At 39.4% G+C, this 12568-nt stretch overlaps 1 protein-coding gene across 12 annotated transcripts in view; it reads right to left on the bottom strand.

Moving 5' to 3' along the window:
- Nucleotides 1-12568, bottom strand: part of EPB41L3 (erythrocyte membrane protein band 4.1 like 3) — a 134543-nt gene that overhangs the window by 59262 nt on the left and 62713 nt on the right. For all 12 annotated transcript variants that reach the window (XM_062570161.1, XM_062570160.1, XM_062570164.1 and 9 more), the window contains exons 2-3: nucleotides 8967-9175; nucleotides 2884-3081 (exon numbers count right to left, since the gene is read on the bottom strand). In XM_062570161.1, coding sequence (XP_062426145.1) covers nucleotides 2884-3081; nucleotides 8967-9164 — 396 coding nt within the window. In that variant the 5' untranslated portion in view covers nucleotides 9165-9175. The remainder of the gene's footprint in view (nucleotides 1-2883; nucleotides 3082-8966; nucleotides 9176-12568) is intronic.

Here is a 12568-nt window from a genome sequence, read left to right as displayed (position 1 = left end):
AATGTCTGCATTGAAAGATGCAGTTAAGAGGGTAAAACACGAAAGTTCCCTCTCTCCCCTCCCTCCCCTCCCACCTTTTATTTTTTAAGGAATTCATTTGGGGGAATTTACCAAGCTCCAGAATGTGTTAGGACTTCGAATACACAAATGTTATTTTTTTCCAGTTTAAAGGGGTATAGTAAGATCACTTATAAGACCTTTAAAATATTGATAACATCTTTTTGAAATGTGACTTTATTTCTCATATTGTAGGCACTGAGTTTCTTCAAAATAGTTACAAAACATTCTTACTACCCAGAATTACCATTGAAGAACTTCACAACTCCACCTTCAACCTCCTGCATGATTTCCTGAGATGTCTCCCAAGAGAGATCCTCAGTTTTCATGGCCTACTAACTCTCTTTTTATATACTTATCTTCCAGGAGAGAGAACACAGTGGAAGATGCCTCATCTCTCTTGGCTGGACACAGCATCCTTTTGCTTTAGCTGAACTTTATGCACAAGGGAAGTGTATTTCCATGAGGATCTCCTGAGTATTCCCATGGGCCAAACAGCAGGCTGCACAGGCAGTTGCATCCTCAAAACACACGCTATGCTGACAATACCCCCTAGGAAGGATGCAAGTTCTGAACTGTCCATTTAAGGTGTGAAAATTTAATGTGTCCTGTTAGCTGCATTTGCTCCATTAATTATTTTTCCCTTTTCAATGCACCCAATGATCTGCTCATCATCATAATCTTGTATCTTTGTCATTCCAAGATCCATCCTTTTGGGAGCCCTATTCTTAAAAGGTATTAAATTCTGCCAAGGACGTCTGAACTTCATAGGGGCAGATAAAGTGATTACTGATGACAGCCAATACAATTTCAAGATATGTCTGCAGTCTAAGCAGAAAAAAGAAAATGCATACACAAATTTATATTGGATGTCTTACTGAAGACCTAATTCAGAAATTCCAGAGCAGAGAAATCTGATAAGCAGTAAAGCCTGACGACTTGTATACGTTCACATTTTGACACTTCAGAGTACAAGTTTAAAGTAAAAATTCCTAAAATAAAGTATTATTCATAGCTTTTTAAACACAAAAAACAAACAAACAAAGAGTCAACCATAATAAATCTCCCTTTCTGCTCCATCTTTCGTCCTCATAAAATTCAGCTTGGTAGCCAATATTTCCATAGAACTTGTATTTGGTAAAAATTTCTTGATTATATTCCAGACAGTGACTCACTTTTTTCCACCCAAGTGGTTAAAGCTGAAACAAGTTTGACACTTTCTATCAAAGCCGGTACAGTCGTTTTCTCAGTTTAATGGTTTGTACACCTTGATAGACAAAACTAATTGCAGGTCAAGAAAGTGACACTTTAATAGCAAGGTATGTGATCAGATAGCTATTGCTAGTCTGAAGGAAATGATACGGTACTCAGCAGAACTTCAGCGAAACTAAAAGCTACTCGACAGCGTGACTTCTAAGTTGCTGTAAGAACAATCACAGCTCCCACTTACAGCTAACACCAAGCATTACAAAATTTCACCCAAATTGTAAAGGCATGCTTACATAAAAATCATGAAGTTCTTCTGCACCTGATGCTCTCCAAAGAGCTCAAAGTGACTTGGGTATGTAAAGGCTGAGTGAAATCTGAGTAAGGCCTTAGGACTTTGCCCCCAGTCAGGAATTCCTTTCATCCTCAGAGCTGAGGTTCCCAGCTTTGCCTTTGTCAGTCTTTGCTTTTTCCAGGGTCTTCCTCTCCTTCAGCATCTCTCCCCAGTCTGAACTCTCTTTCTTTGTATTTCTACAGGTTCCCCGCTTCAGTCTATGGACGAGGACATTTCTTTCCCCTTTTATTCTTTTGTTCTTCTGCCCTTTCCTTTTCTTTCCCACCTCACACTCCACAGTCACCCAAAAGAGGGCCAGCGAGACCGCGGCCGAGCCTCGTAACACGCACTCTCCTCTCGCTGCCAGCTGCTACTCTGGCCGCAGCTCACGGTCGCCCTGCGTTCACAGCGTGCTGAGAAAAAGCGGGCTCAGGACAGACCGTGCAGCTTTCTAAGAGCACCTCGGCAACACGGCTGGCACGGCCGAACGGAGAAGCGGGCCCACTGGAAGATGCTACATTAGCTCACACTCTGCTTCTCCACAGCTTCAGCTCTTCTGGAGTTCGAGCTAAGTTAGCCTCTCAACACGGGTCTGACAGCAGCCAGGGACCTGCTCTAACGTGACAATGCAGCAAAGACTGTCCTTCCAGAAGCAGTCTCCAGAGAGGGAGGGCAAATTTCATTAACAAAAAAAAAATAAAATAAACTCCCCCAAACTGCCAGCAGCTCTCTGCCAGCAGCATTCAGACACAGTTATGACTCATAGGCATAGGGGAGAAGCACATAAAACTCCCCACTCTTATTGCTATGTGCTTTTGACATCTCCCCCTGTGTCTGCTTGGCATCTCTTACGCCCCTGCTAATCTTATGCTGGTCAAAATTACTGTTTAGACAATGACTCAGTGAGAGTCCCTATTCAATACCAAGGCAAAAGGGAAGCCCTAAGGGATCAAAATTCTGCTTTATTTTATAGGTTTCACTGTCCATAGCTATTTTCCACATTCTGTTTTGGCATCTGCTGGCATCAAATTAATCCAGAAGTTGTTCCAGAACATGGTCAGATATTCCTCTCTGGACCTCAAATCTGTGCAGCATTTTCAGTCTCCAGACAAAACAACTGAAGCATCTTTGTGTTTCACATTCACAAAACATCAAACCATTTGCTTAAATACAGTGTTCGCAACGCAGCTTTAGTCTCTTATATTTTTGAAGTCCTAGCCTACAAGTCTAATTTCAAGCATTTTCCACTAAATAGGCTGAAAAAAGAAAAAGGTAAATAAATTTACCTCTACTTCACATGTATATTCAGATCCATCCAGGAGTGTCACTTTGCACTGCATATTTTTAGGTTTCTTCACAATCTTTAGAGGAGACTTGGAAAGTTTGCTAGATGATGATTTTTGAGAGAGCTTGTCGTCCTCTAACTGCTGGTATTCCAGCTGTTTTGCAGTTGCAGCAGCTAGCTCCTCTTCTTTGTCCGTAGCCTACAAGCAAAAAGATAAGTTTTGAAGTGAGATAAACTGGTTGTGCAGTGCAATACACTATACACCCCGATTTTGGCATACCAAGCGTTTAAGTGAGTCTAATGTGGGTCTTGCACGATATGGGTCCCATGATGCAGGAGAGATATTCTTTTGCCTATTGAAAAGGCTTAGTTTAATTTCCACTTTCCTCCCATCACTTCCTTCTCACGCCAAAGGGGACAGAGTACCCAGGGATGGGGGATATGCATAAAAATATTGTAGGTTTCCACTTCTTCCATAGCTTCAAAATCCCTCTCAAACTTCTTTCACCTGGTTTTACGGTATCTTTCTAACACTGGACTGTAATCAACAAAAATTCTCAGAGACTGCTATATTACTATAACTTTTAAGTTCTTTACCTCTTAAATCATACAGTGCTTCCATGGTGTCACATGCAACAGGAAAAGACCATCAGGTTTGCACTCATTTTGCTGTCAGTGAGAAAAAAAAAAAAAAAAAAAGCCTCCAAACAAGGGGACTGATCAGCCTGTAACATTGTGAATTTGCAGGGGTGGGTGCAAACATGCCTTGGAGAGTGAAAGGTTCCCCAAATCCTGAGCAAGGGGTTAAACAAACAGGATAGAAGTAAGGGGCCAAACAACTTCAACGTGCAGCTGGTTGGCTAATGGATGATAAACACAAGATGAGAGGCTGAATTTTACTCTCCAGAGATGCCTGATAAGTCTTTCAAGCTGGTGAGAAGTAGGTGCTATTTGAAAGACAAACATACTGCAGGGGAAAGGGGAGAGAGAGAACAATCACAGCTACTTTTGCTTGGGTTTATCTGAGGGTCAGACCATTTGAAGAGTTACTGTGATGCAGCATACTTGGTGCTCCTTTCCACTGGAAGAGATGAAAGCCAGAACAGCTCTACATCCACTCTTCCTAGCAACTATACTATGCTGCAATCCTTACCTTTCTAACCAGTTTGGCCTTGATAGTCTCCAAACAAAACCTCTACAAGAGCACAGGAATATCTAAGTTAAAGCTTAAAAAAAGAAAAGAAAAGAAAAGAAAACACAAACCAAAGCCAAACATCTTTCAGTTATCTCACTACCACAAAAAAAATAACTGTTTCAGCTCTGAACGATTTCAGTATAATAAGCAGTGAGCATCGCTGGAAATTTATTGCAAGTTAATCCTCCAACTCTGCTTCCATTCATTGTAATAATTCATTGCCTTCATGAGAATGGAGCAAATCTGTCCAAAGGCTTTAATTGGCTTTGAGACCAAAACAATCTTGCATCATATAACTATCAACAACAGTATACCACAAAATCACAAAGCACTTTCCCTGAGACATCTCATTCAAGTGAGCTTATAAGCTTCCCTTCCATATTTGGGTGAACGGGAGAACGAGGAATGCAGGGTCAACTAGGCCAGCAGCATTACCTGACAACACCAGTTCACACTGAAGTCACAACTCTTTGATCTTCTGCACTTCTAAGATGTTGTCTCAAAGTTTGTCTCCAAGGAAGAAGAGACTCATGCTGTGCTACCCTTTTCAGGCAACAAGAATGTGACTGCCTCAAGCCACTTGCTTCTAAAAACTGAAGGACTGACAGCAGAAACAGTGCAGATATCTCCTTAAATACCAAATGGCCTGCAGGTGCAGGGCATAACGGTAGCTTTATTATGAAGCCCAACACATGAGCTTCCCATGGGCAGGCTGCGATCAGATTGATCCTAATTCCCACTCCATCCAAACAAGAAGTATTCCCACCTCAGCTGATTTTGCTGCTGCATCTGCACATCAGGTGCAGAACCACCAAGGCTCCAGAGAACTCACTGCCCTGATCACACAGACAGAAATGGGAGCACTGCTTTGTGGTGGTGCTCTCCCCGCTGTCCCAGTCCTCACAGTGTGCAAGGTAATTGCAGCGATGCAAGGCAAGACCGTAGGCTCCCTGTTTCCCTACAAGAGAGACTGCAGCAAAGGTTCACCTGGGCTTCCTCTGAAGGAAAAGACAAGACAGGAAGACTAGGAACACAGAAGCTGCTTTCAAAATCCACCTCATCCTCTTAGCAGTGGATGCGCCTCCCCAGAGCCACAACCTTGGCTGTCACAGCCTGCTCTCCCCACTGTCTAGCTGCAGCACTTGAGGACTTCCCCTTTCCAGCTCTCAGACACCAGTTCTGTATCTGGACATCAAGGTCCTCAAGCACCTTAAGGTCCTATGGTCTCTGTGAACAGCTGCTCTCTTCCTGATGGGCTGAGAGACTTCTTTCACTGATGATTTTTTAAAATTTTGTTAAAGAAATCTACCATGAAAAGAGTACATGCACTTGTTTAAGTGCAAAAGTCATTCCTGGGCTAGCAGGTAGCTCATCAGAACAAATTCAATAGATTTCTCTTAGGTAAGTTAAAAAGAAAATCCAGATGCATAGAATATATATTTTTTTAAAGAAAACAGGAGATGATCAGAGGACTGGAGTACCTGCCCCACAAGGAACGGCTGCGAGAGCTGGGTCTGTTTAGCCTGGGGAAGAGAAGACTGAGGGGGGATCTTATCAATGTGTACAAGTACCTGAAGGGAGGGTGTCAGGGGGACGGGGACAAACTCTTTTCAGTTGTCCCATGCAAAAGGACAAGAGGCAATGGGCAGAAATTGAAGCACAGGAAGTTCTGCCTGAAGGTGAGGGGGAATTTCTTCACTGTGAGAGTGACGGAGCACTGGCACAGGTTGCCCAGAGAGGTTGTGGAGTCTCCTTCTCTGGAGATATTCAAGGCCCGCCTGGATGCAACCCTGTAGCATGCAACATGCTGTAGGTGACCCTGCTTGAGCGGGCGGTGCGGTGTGGTTTGGACTAGATGATCTCCAGAGGTCCCTTCAAACCTTACCCATTCTGTGATTCTGTGCTTGAGAGAAAAAGCCTGTAGTAACAAGGGCACCACACAACCATTTAACGTTCAGAGGCATTTTCAGGCTGCAAAAACTCCTGTAGGTCCATATGGATTGGCGATTATTTTCCCTCATTAAGTCACTCTTATAACTCGAGCCTACAGCACAAATTAACTTATTTATAACAACAACTGAGGTTATTTTGTTTGTTAAACTCCTGTCTAAATTAAGATGAATGAAATCTGTCTAGGTTAAAATCATAAAAAGAATTTTCTCTGATTTGTCTAGAGAACAAAATATGCCAAGAACTATTAGAGAAGATTCCCCAAACCATACTGACATGTTCAGGCATTGAGATATTTTCAGAGTGAATTAAGCCTCTTTTTCCTAAAGAAACTTGACATCCTGCTGGTGCAGGTGTCTAGGAAAAAAAGCAACCAGAGAAAACTCATGCGCTCACTAGATTATTCTGTATTCTGCATGCATAGCTGCACTCTTTCCTGATCTCCTTCCCCCCTTAAGCTCCTCTGTGCTATATCATTTGCAGTTATTTTCAGCATTGTAGACTAAGTTCCAGCTCAACACAAGTTGATTCAGGATTTCTGCAGTTTTGAACACGTTTTCTGATCTCTACCTATATAAATATATCCTACTATGACAAAATACGTTCAACTCCTTCTGAAACAGGAATCGCTTCTTGAGGCAAGCCTTTGCATTCACAGGATTTTTGTAATGATCTTCGATGCTTCGCAGTTTCTGACATGGGCACTGAGTGATATTAGCAAGCTTGCACAACACATGAATCCCACACGTTTATGATAGTTGCTGAGAATGTTAGCGCCCAGCCTGTGCAATGCCTTCTTGCACTTCTTTGCAACTAGACAGGAAGGCAGGAAGATGGTAAGATTGCATTATTTTATTTGATAAAAGGAATTCATTTCTGCAGTAACCGCTAATCTCAGTATGAAAAAAATCTTTTGTGTTTTCTTTAAAATGTTCTTTATCCTGTGTATAGAATGACAATAAAAAGACACAGTAAAGGAAGAGCCGCTTAAATCTTTCTTCCCAAGATTCTCTCGTATGAGTGACAGTAAAAAACATCAACTTCCTCACTTTGATTGCACATTTATCACACAACAGAGGAACAGATGAAAGCAAGAAAGAGAATGATACCCATTATTTGTTCAATTTTTAGCTTAATTTAATGATACTGCTGCCAATACTTCTGATGCTTAGTGATGCCTTTAAAGGATTCTTTTTTTGTGTGTGATGCAGACACTTAAGCCACTATGAAAAATACTGGGCAAAACATTGCAGCTTGATTTGGCAGCCGCTTGCAACCACAACCTTTAGATTCAAATTGGTTCTCAGTGTGAAAGATCTTATATTCCTTCACTAATTCAGTTCTTCTATCAAAGCTTCTATGAATTCCTGTTCACATGTGTTATTTTTTAGGAAATGAAAGGGATCATGCAGCGCATGAGAACATCTCAGGTCTTCAGTTTCAAGTGGAGGAAAAAACATAGGTTTTATGCCTTAAAAAAAAAAAAAAAAAAAAAAAAGCTCAGGTAGGAAGGATTAGTGAGAATCTCCAGAACAAAATTAATAATAAATATGCCTAGGCTTGATACAATTCAATTTTAAGTTAATTGTCTGTTTGTATACTGCTTTTCTCTCCTGGACCAGTGCCCTGCTTCTTTTCCCCAAACTACCAGCTTTCAATTTCCAATCAATTTTTGAGTCTTAAATTGCCTGAGTACAATAGATGTTGAATTTGGGAAGAAGAGCTGACAGATCTTTGATGGAGACAGAGTGAAGCTACAGCTGATTAGAGTTTATCAATGGTAATAAAGGTTAGCAACAAAACAACAAGCAGTTATTTCAGTGGTTGATCTTCAATAAACAGCAGAAATCCTGGCATATATCCCTCTTGGGATATAAGAAGTCAGATGTAAGGTCTCTCTTTTAATTTGGCCCTAGAAACATTTGTTGTCCCAAGCACACTTGTCATTACACCAAACCCGCACCACCAAACCCGGCAGATACAAAAAAGGTTGTTGTCTGAAATTGTTTACGCTGACCAGTTTTCACCAGCAACAGGTTTGGGCTGTAATTCTGTGGACAGAAAACTTAAAACCCAAGAATACAGTTGGCCCCAAACAGCTTCAACAGGAGCAGTCACATTCACTTCAAGTAATGCCTTGTATCTGCTCCCTTCACCAGCGTCACCTCCTAAGCGTAAGTGTTTTCCCTAAGGTAAAAATAACATGGCTTCACCCCAGAGAATCTGAGCTTCTAAAGGGTGCAGGAGAGGAGGAGTTAAACTGCCTTATTCCACACCTCAGAGGCGAACGAGATTAGACTGGGGTCCTAACCCTATAGAAGTAAAGCATGTAATTTTTCAGGTACCCCATAGTGATGGTTTGTCACTTACCTTTGAGCGGCAATATTTGGCAATCTAATCGTTAAATCCATAAATTTAATAAATACAACAATAAGCCCAATGAAAAAAAGATCATGCAATAACTCTTCTAAAAGCTATTACAAGAAAACCTAAAGTAATTATAACGCAGTCATTTCAGAACTACGAGGACCTTAAGAGACCACAAAGTTTTCATGGCTTGCACATCAGATGGGCCAGTATGAAATCAGTTTTCAGCAGGTGTCAAAACAGAAACGAACATAGAAACATTTTCAGCCTCATTTTAATGATTGGCACCATTTGCTATCCAATGCAGATCAAAGATCCTATTTTAATAAGATTGAAGATGTTTCCCACCTTGGTTAATATAACTAGCTTTAAATTTAAGCACTGGTGGCAGAAAGACCAGTGTTATTTTTAAACTCCAAAGATCAACCACTCAAAATCCATAACATCACATAAAACAGCCTTTCATGCATACCTGAACACATCTTTCTGACCTTAACAAAACTACCTTGTTAGTTGCCAGTGGCAATGATGGACCACGTAACTACCTGCACCCAGCGAGCACGCCTCCTTACCTGCTCCTTTTTCACAGGTGTGCTGTGCGCTGCCACAGCAGAAAACTGCTCAAGGGCGTTTTGATGCTCTTCGCTCAGCTGCTGCTGCTGCTGCTGGTCCTGCGGCTGTGGCTCCGCCGTGCCCTGCTGCTCTGGGGCCTCCTGCTGATCCTGCTCTTTGTCCTTGGACTCCGAATCTGATCCCGATTCCGTAGTCATGGTTGGTTATTCTGCAAAACAAGGTGGTTGGACTTCCTGAGCACAGTTTTGTTGCTAGCAGTTTTTAAATTACACTTTCAAAATAAGAGAAACTGTAATTACAAAGTTTCAGGCTTATTATGCCTGGCCTTTAAAACTAAAGTGAGTATTAGACTGACTAATTAGATTTTACTAGTAAAATTTCCCTGATAAAAAAAAAAAAACAAAAAAAAAAAAAACAAAAAAACAAAAAAAACAGGTCTAGACATATCCCTTTCCATAAGGAAGGCTGCATGCCCATACAATTTTACTCTACATTGTAATATACAGAACATGTTCTAGGTATGGCACGTTGAAATCAAATTAAAAAAAAAAAGTTCTAAATAGTTTGTAATTCCCAAAAGAGAGTAATATATTGAGAAAAGCCTGTGTAATTTAGGGTCCAAAATCCAACACACTTCACTGTGACTTAAGTTTTTAAACCATTAGCATGCAGAAGCATCTGAAAATGTTAAATCTTTCATTCTTTGCATTTAGGTCTTTAGGTCAACAGGTCTTGAACTCCTTAATACTTTAACTACTTTTGAAAAAGGACTGAGTACTTTTGATGTCTGTATGCAAATACACACTAGAAACATTTCACGTGGGCCCACTAAGACCAACGCAAATGCGTAACTGTCCTTACGTACAGTTCTGCCCCTCTTGATTCAGTTCACTCACACTTCTGTCATTTCTCTCCAAGTGCTAGAATAGCCAAAAGACCATCCCTTAAGTCATATTTCGTTTTATGAAAAGATAAGTTTTAGAATGATTTTCCATCAATATGAAAAAGTGTTTGAACTCAGCTTTATCCAGTACTAGATCAAAATGGAAATATTAGCAATATTCATTCAAAACCTTAACGTCACTGTTTTGAAATTAGATAGTCCCATTAAAAACGTGTGATTGCTACTGAACCTCAAACTACATAGAAGGAAATCCCAACTTTAAGAAACACTGATTCCGTTCCAGCAAGGATTTGAAAAAGCAAACTCTGTGCCAGTTCAGCAAATAAACTGTATTGTACATTTCTTCCTTGTACCTTTTCAGTCATCATGGTCTTCTACTTTAGCATTTTGAATTTAAGCAATTCTAAAACAAATCAGAATGTTGCCATCTATTTCTGCTCATCACCAAGCCATAATTTCTTTAACCTGGTAACCATAGCTACTATGCAATTACAAGCAATTCCAGTGCACATAAAACTGGTAATTCATCTAGTAGGAAGCCACTATCAACTCTTAACATATGCCATCATGATTACTAGCAGAAATCAAATTCTTAAGAGTTAAAAAAATATATGTAATATTTTTAAAACAAAAAATTTAGTACGTTTCATTGTTTGAAAGAAAATGTTTTAGATGAGGTCAATTAATACTTCATACCGATTCATGTATTCTTTGTTTTAAAGGCAAAACTCTCCAGTGAATACCTTTCTCTGTGCAGGGACATACAACAAGTAATTTAATAGCATTCAGTTTGGGTTCATTTTTTGCATGTGTGTGCATGTGGGTATACATTCTTAGGTTTTGTATAACAAAACAGCACGAAACAGTGGGAATATGAAACTAGTAGGCATTTATGGTACATCTATGTTTGAGGCCAGATTTTCAAAGTACGAACATACGACACACTTAGAAATACATGGTATTTTTCTACATAGAAGTTGGCAGTTGTATGAAAAATATCCTTTAAACAGCTTGCTATTCAAACAATTGTCTTTAACATCTACAAAAAGAAACTATTATCTAATGTCTTGAAAATGTTACAGTTAGCAAGACACTCACCTAACCAAATTTCAGATAATTACATCTGAGATGGTCACTTTAAACTCACGACATGCTCAGTGGAGAAAAACAGATATGTCAGACTGACTCATCTGACCTATTTTAGATGTCTGCTCTAAGCTGAGATTAAGCACATACTCACGCCATTTCTTTCCACCCACTACGAAGGAAACCTAAATAAAGTTTGTCTGATGTTTACAAATCCATTCTCCACCCTCTATGTTCAATTCTATTAAGCCACTCTTTTTTGTATGCTTTAAAAAAATGAAACTGCAAAATAACATCATTCTCTCCTAGTTTTGATTTGCCCATCTGTCAGAAAACATGTAATAAGTATTCTTCACCTGAAGCTATTTCGGTTGCCTTGCTTTAAAGGCATCCATGTCCACAAGCTTTGAAAGTTTCTTTCCCCACTCCCAAATCATGTTCTGAACAACCGTATGAGATATTAAATGCAAATTCATCAAGTATTCATTCAATAATAACAAGCTGTGTATTTGATTCTTTTTTTCCTAGATATAAATACAGATTAAAAAGTTAAGAAAATTAGGTTACAGTTACAAAACTATTGATAAAACAACTCCAAACAGCATAAACGACCAACACAAACTATAATGTACTGAGGTTCTAGTATAAGGGACTTTTTTTTAAACATTAGTTAGAGTAGTTTGAATAGAAAACAACCGTGACACTTGCTGCTTTGGAACACACTCAATACAAGTATCTTGAGGCATTCACCTACACAGGGTTACACTGCCGGCCAATATGGACCAAGCATCCTTCTTCAGTTTTCATTGTAGCGTTTCTGGAACCTTTTTTTTTTTTTCTTTTTAAAATCCTATACAGCTTCTTTTCTAATGGACATTTGTATCCTTGATTTTAAGTGGACATGTTTCCATGCTCACTAGTTTCCATGCTCACTAAACTAGTCCCATAAAAATCAAGTCATGATTTTCCACCTCAAAGAATAAAAAATACAGTTCTTAAATTTTTCTGGGAAATTTCTACATGACAAAGCACTTTACAATTCCGTAAGTTACTGTTTGACCCTCGATTTCACTTCACCTATATACAAGGCCTCGCCTGCTCTGGGAGTGTTTTATTAGAAAACTTCTTGTGCATTATCAGATTTTTTAGCATAAGCGATTCTCTGGATACAATATTCCTGTCATTAGTCACACCAGATGGATTTAATTAACCCAAGGTTATCCATTTCCAAATGTCTCCTTTATTTCCCTGTGCATACCAGTATGTTTAATAACAAATACTGAGGACAAAATACTATGGATTTCATGGTGTTATCTTAGAGAGGTAAATAGAAGCAAAGCAAACAAATTTTAAATCCAATTTCTTACAAACTCCTCAGATGATTGTACTGGCAAGATTTATCTCTTTCCATCTAATGCAGGTCTCAAGTACCTAAATTACAAGACGGAATAACAATGTTTCTTGCTCATTTAGCGTTTAGCGCAAACTAATAGGTCATTTTGCTTTCTCCAGCAAACAATTACTTTTCCAAAAAAACTTTCAAGCATTTAATTTTTTATAAATGACAAAACATCTTCCTAGAAAAATGTAACTATTTATTAATTGATTGGA

Source organism: Rhea pennata, chromosome 2 (genome assembly GCF_028389875.1).
Source record: "Rhea pennata isolate bPtePen1 chromosome 2, bPtePen1.pri, whole genome shotgun sequence".
In the NCBI taxonomy this organism is placed as follows: Eukaryota; Metazoa; Chordata; class Aves; order Rheiformes; family Rheidae; genus Rhea; species Rhea pennata.
Note: the sequence above shows the minus strand (reverse complement) of the source record. Positions and strands in the feature narration are given on the sequence as shown.